The sequence below is a fragment of the Salvelinus alpinus genome, chromosome 12 (assembly GCF_045679555.1).
Source record: "Salvelinus alpinus chromosome 12, SLU_Salpinus.1, whole genome shotgun sequence".
NCBI lineage: Eukaryota > Metazoa > Chordata > Actinopteri > Salmoniformes > Salmonidae > Salvelinus > Salvelinus alpinus.
Window position 1 is genome coordinate 53,176,621 of NC_092097.1, and position 13,783 is coordinate 53,190,403.

At 41.5% G+C, this 13,783-nt stretch overlaps 1 protein-coding gene across 3 annotated transcripts in view; it reads right to left on the reverse strand.

Moving 5' to 3' along the window:
* LOC139536351 (glutamate receptor-interacting protein 2-like) overlaps positions 1-13,396 on the reverse strand; it is a 351,360-nt gene extending 337,964 nt beyond the window's left edge. For all 3 annotated transcript variants that reach the window (XM_071336818.1, XM_071336817.1, XM_071336816.1), the window contains exon 1: positions 12,937-13,396. In XM_071336818.1, the coding sequence (XP_071192919.1) occupies positions 12,937-13,090 (154 nt within the window). In that variant the 5' untranslated portion in view covers positions 13,091-13,396. The remainder of the gene's footprint in view (positions 1-12,936) is intronic.
* Between the last annotated feature and the right edge of the window lie 387 nt (positions 13,397-13,783).

Below are 13,783 nucleotides of genomic sequence, written 5' to 3' on the forward strand. Positions count from 1 at the left end.
CTGGATTATCCAATTACATTGAATGAACTACAGGACAAAATACAAACCCTCCAACCCAAGAAGGACTGTGGGGTTGATGGTATCCTAAATGAAATGATAAAAAATACAGACGACAAATTCCAATTGGCTAAACTTAAACTCCGTAACATCATCCTCAGCTCTGGCATATTCCCCAATGTTTGGAACCAAGGACTGATCACCCCAATCCACAAAAGTGGAGAAAAATTTGACCCCAATAACTACCATGGGATATGCGTCAACAGCAACCTTGGGAAAATCCTCTGCATTATCATTAATAGCAGACTCATATATTTCCTCAGTGAAAACAATGTACTGAGCAAATGTCAAATTGGCTTTTTACCAAATTACTATATGACAGACCACGTATTCACCCTGCACACCCTAATTGACAAACAAACAAACCAAACCAAAAGGCAAAGTCTTCTCATGCTTTGTTGACTTCAAAAAGCTTTTGACTCAAATTGGCAAAAGGGCCTGCTATATAAATTGATGGAAAGTTGTGTTGGGGGAAAACATACGACATTATAAAATCTATGTACATAAAGAGCAAGTGTGTGGTTAAAATTGGCAAAAAACACACACATTTCTTTCCACAGGGCTTAAGCCCCACCCTTTTCAACATATATATCAACGAATTGGCGAGGGCACTAGAACAGTCTGCAGCACCCGACCTCACCCAACTAGAAGCTGAAGTCAAATGTCTACTTTTTGCTGGTGATTTGGTGCTTCTGTCTCCAACCAAGGAGGGCCTACAGCAGCACCTAGATCTGTCCCCAACCAAGGAGGGCCTACAGCAGCACCTAGACCTGTCCCCAACCAAGGAGGGCCAACAACAGCACCTAGATCTTCTGCACACATTCTGTCAGACGTGGGCCCTGACAGTAAATCTCAGTAAGACAAAAATAATGGTGTTCCAAAAAAGGTCCAGTTGCCAGGACCACAAATACAAATTCCATCTAGACACCGTTGCCCTAGAGCACACAAAAAACGACACATACCTCGGCCTAAACATCAGCGCCACAGGTAACTTCCACAAATCTGTGAACGATCTGAGAGACAAGGCAAGAAGGGCCTTCTATGCCATCAAAAGGAACATAAAATTTGACATACCAATTAGGATCTGGCTAAAAATACTTGAATCAGTTATAGAACCCATTGCCCTTTATGGTTGAGGTCTGGGGTCCGCTCACCAACCAATTATTCACAAAATGGGATAAACACCAAATTGAGACTCTGCATGCAGAATTCTGCAAAAACATCCTAAGTGTACAATGTAAAACACCAAATAATGCATGCAGAGCAGATTTAGGCCGATACCCGTTAATTATCAAAAACCAGAAAGAGACATTGAATTCTACAACCACCTAAAAGGAAGCAATTCCCAAACCTTCCATAACAAAGCCATCACCTAGTGAGAAATAAACCTAGAGAAGAGTCCCCTAAGCAAGCTGATCCTGGGGCTCTGTTCACAAACACAAACACACCCCACAGAGCCCCAGGACAGCAACACAATTAGACCCAACCAAATCATGAGAAAACAAAAAGATAATTACTTGACAAAAACAGAGCAAACTAGAATGCTATTTGGACCTAAACAGAGAGTACACAGTGGCAGAATACCTGACCACTGTGACTGACCCAAACTTAAGAAAAGCTTTAACTATGTACAGACTCAGTGAGCATAGCCTTGCTATTGAGAAAGGTTGCCGTAGGCAGACCTGGCTCTCAAGAGAAGACAGGCTATGTGCACACTGCACACAATATGGGGTGGAAACTGAGCTGCACTTCCTAACCTCCTGCCAAATGTATGACCATATTAGAGAGACATATTTCCCTCAGATTACACAGACCCACAAAGAATTTGAAAACAAATCCAAGTTTGATAAACTCACATATCTATTGGGTGAAATACCACAGTTTGTCATCACAGCAGCAAGATTTGTGACCTGTTGCCACAAGAAAAGGGCAACCAGTGAAGAAAAAACACCATTGTAAATACAACCCATATTTATGTTTATTATTTTTTCCCTTTTGTACTTTAACTATTTGCATATCATTACAACACTGTATATAGACATAATATCACATTTGAAATGTCTTTATTATTTTGGAACTTTTGTGAGTGTAATGTTTACTGTTCACTTTTTATTGTTTATTTCACCAAGTGTTTGTTATCTATTTCACTTGGATAGGCAATGTAAACACATGTTTCCCATGCCAATAAAGCCCCTTAAATTGAAATTGAATTGAGAAAGCGGGAAAGATATTTTAGTTGAGAGAGATCCGGAGCTTGGGTAGAAATTGGAACCTTTATTTGTGAGCAAAGCTATCACTAAATGTTTAACAGAGTTCTTTCATGGACAAATGAATGAAGAACACCACTCAAATTGCATTCAATACAGAACAGACCAGAGAAAAGAACTGCCATGGAGAGTCTTATGATTCTCCACTCCGATTCAACTCACTGAATCAGTACTCTTTAATGTGTTCTCTGGGCTATTTGCCCCTGGCATGCTATCTATCTCTTGGCATATTATTTCACACAGTAACTGAAGAAGTGACCTCTTTAACTGGTACAGATGTAGGATCTTAATTTGATCACCCTGTTGCAGGCCAACTTTCCTGCAATGCAGGATTTTTATATTTTGTTTAACTTGTAGTTTATTTGAGGTTTAACTTACGGCTTTAACTTACGCCTCGACAACATTCCGCTGAAAAAGCCTAGTCACAAAAACACATACAGCCTATTTCCAGCCAAAGAGAGGAGTCACAAAAAGCAGAAATAGAGATATAATTAATCACTAACCTTTGATGATCTTCATCAGATGGCACTCATAGGACTTCATGTTACACAATACATTTATGTTTTGTTCGATAAAGTTCATATTTATATCCAAAAGTCTCAGTTTACTTTGGCGCGTTATGGTCAGTAATGTTGTGCCTCGAAAACATCCGGCGAATTTTCAGAGAGCCACATCAATTTACAGAAATACTCATCATAAACCTTCACCTCCCTTATCTCACCTCACTTGCTCACATTGTATATAGACTTATTTTTCACTGTATTATTGACTGTATGTTTGTTTTACTCCATGTGTAACCATGTGTTGTTGTATGTGTCGAACTGCTTTGCTTTATCTTGGCCAGGTCGCAATTGTAAATGAGAACGTGTTCTCAATTTGCCTACCTGGTTAAATAAAGGTGAAATAAAAAATAAAATAAAAAAATAAAAGATACAACTGTTATGCACAGAATTAAATAATAATTTAATTGCAACCGCTGTGTCAGATTTCAAAAAAACTTTACAGAAAAAGCACACCATGCAATAATCTGAGTACGGCGCTCAGACACAAAAACAAGCCATACAGGTACCCGCCATGTTGTGGAGTCAACAGAAGTCAGAAATAGCATTATAAATATTCACTTACCTTTGATGATCTTCATCCAAATGCACTCCAAGGAATCCCAGTTCCACAATAAATGTTTGTTTTGTTCGATGAAGTCCATAATTTATGTCCAAATACCTCCTTTTTGTTAGCGCGTTTAGTTCACAATCCAAACTCACGAGGCGCGGGCAAGTCCAGGCGAAAGTTCCGACGAAAAGTCAAAAAAGTTACATAACAGTTCGTAGAAACATGTCAAACGAATATAGAATCAATCTTTAGGATGTTTTTAACATAAATCTTCAATAATGTTTCAACCGGAGAATTCCTTTGTCTTTAGAAATGCAATGGAACACAGGTCGCTCTCGCGGCCATACGCGTGACCTGCTCATGGCACTCTGCCAGATATCTGGTTGAAACAGCTCTCACTCTCTCCTCCTTCGCAGTAGAAGCCTCAAACAACGTTCTAAAGACTGTTGACATCTAGTGGAAGCCTTAGGAAGTGCACTATGACCCCATAGACACTGTATATTAGAAAGACAATGAGTTGAAAAACTACAAACCTCAGATTTCCCACTTCCTGGTTGGATTTTTCTCAGCTTTTCCCCTGCCATATGAGTTCTGTTATACTCACAGACATCATTCAAACAGTTTTGGAAACGTCAGAGTGTTTTCTATCCGATTCTACTAATAATATGCATATATTAGCTTCTGGGCCTGAGTAGCAGGAAACAGCAAGACAAAGGATGAAGGAACCAGTGGAATAGTAATACTAGAAACATTAAGGGAAGGAGGGACTAGTGGAATAGTAATACTAGAAACATTAAGGGAAGGAGGGACCAGTGGAATAGTAATGCTGGAAACATTAAGGGAAGGAGTGACTAGTGGAATAGTAATACTAGAAACATTAAGGGAAGGAGTGACCAGTGGAATAGTAATGCTGGAAACATTAAGGGAAGCCAGCGCTGACATAATGGTCAGAGGATGGACAAATAGAAAGTTGGATGAAAATGTCAGAAACCTTAAACACTGTAAGAATAAATAGCATACAGTATGGCTTTGTTGTAAGATGAATTCTGTTCAATAAGTATGTGAGAAATGTGAGAAACATGTACAGTAGTTTTAAGTATAATGAATCTCTATGATCCAATCAGTTTGATCCAGGGCAGCAGACATCTGAAAGCCTGCTGCCTTCCTGTCCTACCGTATGTGCACCACATCATATGGCGTCTCACTGGGACAGCCGGTACCAACACCGCAGTGGGATCCGGGATGCCCCTGCTCTCCTTTGAGGGACTTCTGTTATTGTCACATCACACAGTGATAGTGACACCCTCAGGCTGTGGAGGAGCGTGTACTGTATAAGCTAGACTAGAGCTTTAGCATGAGCATATTACCTGTATATCAATCAATAATAGTTTGATTATACTGTAGACGATCACAGCATATGCTCTGTGTGCTCTGATGTTTGAGACTCAAGATATTATAGTTTTGGATGTTGTCTTTTTAAATGGATAAAACAGTTATGGTAATATCTACTGATACTTGAAGAAAAAATATGTTTTTTGTAGAGAAGCAAATGAATGTTTGATACCTGAAAGTGTTACCATGGTGCTGTTTCCTGTATATCTAACCAATGACTGAAGGCTAACAGACACACAGTCGAGGGAGCTAGAGAGGAAGGATGGGACCTGGCCTCATTTTCTTATTTCACATCAGAGAGATTGTGTCTGTGGCCGGGTTTACTCTATCCCCGGGTTTACTCTGTCCCTGTTCAGTCTAGTGTGTCTCTAGTTTACACGCTGAAACCAGTGGAGGCTGCTGAGGGCAGGACGGCTCAAAATAATGGCTGGAACGAAGTGAATGGAATGGCATCAAACACATGGAAAACATGGAAACCATATTTTGATGCATTTGATACCATTACGCTAATTCCGCACCAGCCATTACCATGAGCACACCCTCCCCAATTAAGGTTCCACCAACTTCCTGTGTTTGAAACATTTTGGAACGTTTATGTTATTTTGATGGCCACATTCTGCTCAAGTAAAGGTGTCAACAACTAGCACCTAACCAACTAGTGAACAACTAGCACCTAACCAACTAGTGAACAACTAGAACCTAACCAACTAGTGAACAACTAGTACCTAACCAACTAGTGAACAACTAGTACCTAACCAGCTAGTGAACAACTAGTACCTAACCAACTAGTGAACAACTAGTACCTAACCAACTAGTGAACAACTAGTACCTAACCAACTAGTGAACAACTAGTACCTAACCAACTAGTGAACAACTAGTACCTAACCAACTAGTGAACAACTAGTACCTAACCAACTAGTGAACAACTAGTACCTAACCAACTAGTGAACAACTAGTACCTAACCAACTAGTGAACAACTAGTACCTAACCTAATAGTGAACAACTAGTACCTAACCAACTAGTGAACAACTAGTACCTAACCAACTAGTGAACAACTAGCACCTAACCTAATAGTGAACAACTAGTACCTAACCAACTAGTGAACAACTAGTACCTAACCAACTAGTGAACAACTAGCACCTAACCTAATAGTGAACAACTAGTACCTAACCAACTAGTGAACAACTAGTACCTAACCTAATAGTGAACAACTAGTACCTAACCAACTAGTGAACAACTAGTACCTAACCAACTAGTGAACAACTAGTACCTAACCTAATAGTGAACAACTAGTACCTGACCAACTAGTGAACAACTAGTACCTAACCAACTAGTGAACAACTAGCACCTAACCTAATAGTGAACAACTAGTACCTAACAAACTAGTGAACAACTAGTACCTAACCAACTAGTGAACAACTAGTACCTAACCTAATAGTGAACAACTAATACCTAACCAACTAGTGAACAACTAGTACCTAACCAACTAGTGAACAACTAGTACCTAACCTAATAGTGAACAACTAGTACCTAACCAACTAGTGAACAACTAGTACCTAACCTAATAGTGAACAACTAGTACCTAACCAACTAGTGAACAACTAGTACCTAACCAACTAGTGAACAACTAGTACCTAACCAACTAGTGAACAACTAGCACCTAACCAACTAGTAAACAACTACAAAGTAGTAAACGACTAGTCCCTAACCAACTAGTAAACAACTACAAACTAGTGAACAACTAGTACCTAACTAACTAGTAAACAACTACAAACTAGTGAACAGCTAGTACCTAACTAGTACCTAACCGACTACAAACTAGTGAAGAACTAGTACCTAACTAATTAGTAAACAACTAGTACCTAACTAACTAGTAAACAACTAGTACCTAACCAACTAGTAAACAACTACAAACGAGTAAACAACTAGTAACTAACAAACTAGTAAACAACTACAAACTAGTAAACAACTAGTGCCTAACCAACTACAAACTAGTGAAGAACTAGTACCTAACTAATTAGTAAACAACTAGTACCTAACTAACTAGTAAACAACTAGTACCTAACCAACTAGTAAACAACTACAAACGAGTAAACAACTAGTAACTAACAAACTAGTAAACAACTACAAACTAGTAAACAACTAGTGCCTAACCAACTCAAACAATTGAAACTAGTAAACAACTAGTACCTAACCAACTAGCAAACAACTACAAACTAGTGAATAACTAGTACCTAACAAACTAGTAAACAACTAGCACCTAACCAACTAGTAAACAACTCCAAAGTAGTAAACAACTAGTACCTAACCAACTAGTGAACAACTAAAAACTAGTGAACAACTAGTACCTAACAAACTAGTAAACAACTCCAAAGTAGTAAACAACTAGTACCAGTCAACAACTAGTACCTAACCTAATAGTGAACAACTAGTACCTAACAACTAAATAACTAGAAACTAGTCAACAACTAGTGCCTAACCAACAACAAAAAATAGAAACTAGTCAACAACTAGTACCTAACCACTATGGTGTATACAGTATGTAACAGTGGGTCAGTAAACCACCATTGTGTGATGAGTAACTTTGTCTAAGACCTGCGGACTTGTGTTTGCTCCCAGGATTAATCCCTAGAATTTAGCTCAGCAGGCTGACAAGCATGTGACACGCAGAACACGTTTCCATTTAGTCTTCTTTTCTACCAATCAGGAAAGAGCTGAAGCTTGCTGAATAGCGGTTCCACAAAATACTTCAGAAAACTCTGAATAAACTCTGTCAGTTCAATGATCTAGGTGAATTTTAAAACACTTTCCTCGGAGAACAATTTCCTGCTGAAACTCTCTCCTCAGTGCAAACAATGTTGTTTTCCAGTGAGCTGCCTCTCTCAGCATGATACATAATGATCTGAGCAGGAGAATGAGGACAATAAAAGACACCAGACAGGAATATTGTGATACTGCAAATGTAGGCATTTCTCTCTCTCTCCCACTTTCTTTCTTTCTCTCTTTCTATCGATGCTGTGTTTGTGTGCTTTCATAAAATATTTAGCAAGGCACTGTTCACTCCTCATTATTGCTCTGTGTGAGAGAAGAGAGAGCGAAACAGAGAGTGCGAGCGAGCGAGAGAGAGAGAGAGAGAGAGAGAGAGAGAGAGAGAGAGAGAGAGAGAGAGAGAGAGAGAGAGAGAGAGAAAGGAGACTCTCCGGCCATGATTACAAACACCTGCGCGTGTCCTCTGGAATCCAATATATACCAGTGACCTGCAGTGGTTGACATGGTACCCTGATGAGGACAGTTTGCTGTACAAATGTTGGTAAAAACATTATTGCACCGGAAGCTTTCCTTTTCTTTTAAAATCTTCCATTAACTCCCTGGATGCTCTTCCCAACAGTGAGGTACGTTACTCTCTTCCCAACAGTGAGGTACGTTACTCTCTTCCCAACAGTGAGGTACGTTACTCTCTTCCCAACAGTGAGGTACGTTACTCTCTTCCCAACAGTGAGGTACGTTACTCTCTTCCCAACAGTGAGGTACGTTACTCTCTTCCCAACAGTGAGGTACGTTACTCTCTTCCCAACAGTGAGGTACGTTACTCTCTTCCCAACAGTGAGGTACGTTACTCTCTTCCCAACAGTGAGGTACGTTACTCTCTTCCCAACAGTGAGGTACGTTACTCTCTTCCCAACAGTGAGGTACGTTACTCTCTTCCCAACAGTGAGGTACGTTACTCTCTTCCCAACAGTGAGGTACGTTACTCTCTTCCCAACAGTGAGGTACGTTACTCTCTTCCCAACAGTGAGGTACGTTACTCTCTTCCCAACAGTGAGGTACGTTACTCTCTTCCCAACAGTGAGGTACGTTACTCTCTTCCCAACAGTGAGGTACGTTACTCTCTTCCCAACAGTGAGGTAAGTTACTCTCTTCCCAACAGTGAGGTACGTTACTCTCTTCCCAACAGTGAGGTACGTTACTCTCTTCCCAACAGTGAGGTACGTTACTCTCTTCCCAACAGCGAGGTACGTTACTCTCTTCCCAACAGCGAGGTACGTTACTCTCTTCCCAACAGCGAGGTACGTTACTCTCTTCCCAACAGCGAGGTACGTTACTCTCTTCCCAACAGCGAGGTACGTTACTCTCTTCCCAACAGTGAGGTACGTTACTCTCTTCCCAACAGTGAGGTACGTTACTCTCTTCCCAACAGTGAGGTAAGTTACTCTCTTCCCAACAGTGAGGTATGTTACTCTCTTCCCAACAGTGAGGTACGTTACTGTCTTCACAATAGTGAGGTAAGTTTTTGTTGGGGCTCCCGAGTGGCGCAGCGGTCTAAGGCACTGCATCTCAGTGCAAGAGGCGACACTACAGTCCCTGGTTTGAATCCAGGCTGAATCACATCCGGCCGTGATTGGGAGTCCCATAGTGCATCGCACAATTGGCCCAGTGTCGTACGTGTTTGGTCGGAGTAGGCCGTCATTGTAAATAAGAATTTATTCTTAACTGACTTGCCTAGTTAAAAAATATTTTTTTAAAGTTAAACTCTTCCCAACAGTGAGGTAGTTACTCTCTTCCCAACAGTGAGGCAGTTACTCTCTTCCCAACAGTGAGGTAGTTACTCTCTTCCCAAAAGAGATAAGTTACTCTCTTCCCAACAGTGAGGTAGGTACTCTCTTCCCAACAGTGAGGTAGTTACTCTCTTCCCAAAAGAGATAAGTTACTCTCTTCCCAACAGTGAGGTAAGTTACTCTCTTCCCAACAGTGAGGTAAGTTACACTCTTCCCAACAGTGAGGTAAGTTACACTCTTCCCAACAGTGAGGTAAGTTACTCTCTTCCCAAAAGAGGTAAGTTACACTCTTCCCAACAGTGAGGTAAGTTACTCTCTTCCCAACAGTGAGGTAGTTACTCTCTTCCCAAAAGAGATAAGTTACTCTCTTCCCAACAGTGAGGTAAGTTACTCTCTTCCCAACAGTGAGGTAAGTTACACTCTTCCCAACAGTGAGGTAAGTTACTCTCTTCCCAAAAGAGGTAAGTTACACTCTTCCCAACAGTGAGGTAAGTTACACTCTTCCCAACAGTGAGGTAAGTTACTCTCTTCCCAAAAGAGGTAAGTTACACTCTTCCCAACAGTGAGGTAAGTTACTCTCTTCCCAACAGTGAGGTAGTTACTCTCTTCCCAACAGTGAGGTAGTTACTCTCTTCCCAAAAGAGGTAAGTTACACTCTTCCCAACAGTGAGGTAAGTTACACTCTTCCCAACAGTGAGGTACGTTACACTCTTCCCAACAGTGAGGTAAGTTACACTCTTCCCAACAGTGAGGTAAGTTACACTCTTCCCAACAGTGAGGTAAGTTACTCTCTTCCCAAAAGAGGTAAGTTACTCTCTTCCCAACAGTGAGGTAAGTTACACTCTTCCCAACAGTGAGGTAAGTTACACTCTTCCCAAAAGAGGTAAGTTACACTCTTCCCAACAGTGAGGTAAGTTACTCTCTTCCCAAAAGAGGTAAGTTACACTCTTCCCAAAAGAGGTAAGTTACACTCTTCCCAACAGTGAGGTAAGTTACTCTCTTCTGAACAGTGAGGTAAGTTACACTCTTCCCAACAGTGAGGTAAGTTACACTCTTCCCAACAGTGAGGTAAGTTACACTCTTCCCAACAGTGAGGTAGGTTACTCTCTTCCCAACAGTGAGGTAGGTTACTCTCTTCTGAACAGTGAGGTAAGTTACACTCTTCCCAACAGTGAGGTAAGTTACACTCTTCCCAACAGTGAGGTAAGTTACACTCTTCCCAACAGTGAGGTAGGTTACTCTCTTCCCAAAAGAGGTAAGTTACACTCTTCCCAACAGTGAGGTAAGTTACTCTCTTCCCAACAGTGAGGTACGTTACTCTCTTCCCAAAATAGGTAAATTACACTCTTCCCAACAGTGAGGTAAGTTGCAAGATGTGGGATACGAGAGGAATGTATACAACCTTAGCAGGGCTGTGGGGATACTCCCATTATCTGACCTCAGAAAGCAAACGGAGTGTCGCGAAGAAGTCACGTCACCTAACGTAAGTCAACGGGGATACTCCGAGACACATCAATACTTTCGACCAATATCACATTCTGTGATATTTGTCAACAACACAGAAAAGATCAGTTCTTAGTAATATGAACATGAATACAGTCAAATGAATGACAACTAGCCATCGATATGCAAACTTTCATGTCCTCATTTTAAGGTTGCAAAACAATACAGTATTTTGGTCCAGTGTAGGAAACCATACTGCTGTAGCTTGCCAGCCCATCTGTTAGACTGGATCCTCAGACAGGGTCAATATGAGTAACTTGAGTGGCCTTGTGTCTCTGGTGATATCCAGTAATACACTCAGTAATCAGAATATCCCTCTACTAGAGATCCTGCTGTACCAGTCCAAACAGCCCTTCGTCATCAAACGTGAAAGATTTTACTGGGGTTTTAGTGGTAATGGATAACTTCTACTTTACTTTCAGATAATAACAATTCTGCTTCAAGTGTTGCCCACAAAATGTTCAGCTTTCATTCAGACAAACAAATAGACATGAAAACTCCATAGTCATACACCATTTACAACCCCTCCATAGGGTCACAACAACGCATCAAACATATGCAAACTGTGAGTAGAAGAAGAAGAAGAAGAAGAAGAAGAAGAAGAAGAAGAAGAAGAAGAAGAAGAAGAAGGAGAAGAAGAAGAAAAGAGAGAGAGAACAGACAGAGAAAGAGAAGAAGAGAGACCAGACAGAGAAAGAGAGAAGAAGAGAGAACAGACAGAGAAAGAGAGAAGAAGAGAGAACAGACAGAGAAAGAGAGAAGAAGAGAACAGACAGAGAAAGAGAGAAGAGGAGAGAACAGAGAGAAAGAGAGAAGAAGAGAGAACAGACAGAGAAAGATAGAAGAAGAGAGAACAGACAGAGAAAGATAGAAGAAGAGAGAACAGACAGAGAAAGAGAGAAGAAGAGAGAACAGACAGAGAAAGATAGAAGAAGAGAGAACAGACAGAGAAAGAGAGAAGAAGAGAGAACAGACAGAGAAAGAGAGAAGAAGAGAGAACAGACAGAGAAAGAGAGAAGAAGAGAGAACAGACAGAGAAAGAGAGAAGAGGAGAGAACAGACAGAGAAAGAGAGAAGAAGAGAGAACAGACAGAGAAAGAGAGAAGAAGAGAACAGACAGAGAAAGAGAGAAGAGGAGAGAACAGACAGAGAAAGAGAGAAGAAGAGAGAACAGACAGAGAAAGAGAGAAGAAGAGAGAACAGACAGAGAAAGAGAGAAGAAGAGAGAACAGACAGAGAAAGAGAGAAGAAGAGAGAACAGACAGAGAAAGAGAGAAGAAGAGAGAACAGACAGAGAAAGAGAGAAGAAGAGAACAGACAGAGAAAGAGAGAAGAGGAGAGAACAGAGAGAAAGAGAGAAGAAGAGAGAACAGACAGAGAAAGATAGAAGAAGAGAGAACAGACAGAGAAAGATAGAAGAAGAGAGAACAGACAGAGAAAGATAGAAGAAGAGAGAACAGACAGAGAAAGAGAGAAGAAGAGAACAGACAGAGAAAGAGAGAAGAAGAGAACAGACAGAGAAAGAGAGAAGAGGAGAGAACAGAGAGAGAAAGAGAGAAGAAGAGAGAACAGACAGAGAAAGAGAGAAGAAGAGAGAACAGACAGAGAAAGAGAGAAGAAGAGAGAACAGACAGAGAAAGAGAGAAGAAGAGAGAACAGACAGAGAAAGAGAGAAGAAGAGAACAGACAGAGAAAGAGAGAAGAGGAGAGAACAGACAGAGAAAGAGAGAAGAAGAGAGAACAGACAGAGAAAGAAGGAAGAAGAGAGAACAGACATAGAAAGAGAGAAGAAGAGAGAACAGACAGAGAAAGAGAGAAGAAGAGAGAACAGACAGAGAAAGGGAGAAGAAGTGAGAACAGACAGAGAAAGAGAGAAGAAGAGAGAACAGAGAGAAAGAGAGAAGAAGAGAGAACAGACAGAGATTTAGAGAGTAAAAGAGAGTGAACAGAGAAAGAAGAAGAAAGAGATAAAAACTGAAGGAAGGAAAGAGAAGCAGAACATACAGAACAGACATTTATTTAGTGAGCCCTGTGGCAGCAGTGTCCTCACCACTGATGCAGAGACTGAGGGAACAGAGGCTCTCCTCGCAGGTCTCAGGGCTCTCCAGCTCCCCCAGGGAGGGGGATGTCCTCCCCCTCTCCCCCCCCCTCTTCCTCGGGGACATTCGCCTCACTATCTGCAGCACCCGGTTCACTCTGTCCATCCTGTATTGTTTCCGGAACTACTCCTCAAAACAACACCCTCTTAGAACACGGATCTCCACAAACAGTCCCCGACAGTTCCCAGTTCAAAGCCTTCTGGTCCAATAGCTCTGTAGGGACCTCTGCACTTGCGTAATGTCACATCAGTTGAGAGAGGCTACAGCTGCATCGAAACAACTGAGAGGAATGAAGAGAGGAAAGAGAGAGAGGAGAAAGAGAGAGGAGAAAGAGAGAGGAGAGAGGAGAGAGGAGAAAGAGAGAGAAGAGAGAAGAGAGAAGAGAGAAGAGAGTGAGAGTGAGAGTGAGAGTGAGAGTGAGAGAGAGAGAGAGAGAGAGAGAGAGAGAGAGAGAGAGAGAGAGAGAGAGAGAGAGAGAGCAGGAGAGTGGCTGCTGCCTGGCTGGTTTCCCCTCACACAGACTCAGAGACAGTGCAGGCTGTGGAAACTGGAAAGGGGGTGAAACATTTTTATAAACCCAGCCTCAGCCTCGTTTTCTCTCTCCCACACACTCTTCTCCCTCTCTCCCTCTCTCTCCCTCTCTCTCCCTCTCTCTCCTTCTCCTACAGCATCTAGAGAACACACAGCAGCAGTACCAGCCTAGAGCTTTGTACCTCCCCCTCCCTCTCTCCCTTCCTCTCTTTCTCCCTTCCCATCTCCCCTTTAATCTCTTTAATGATATCCCTCTTTAACGAGCTA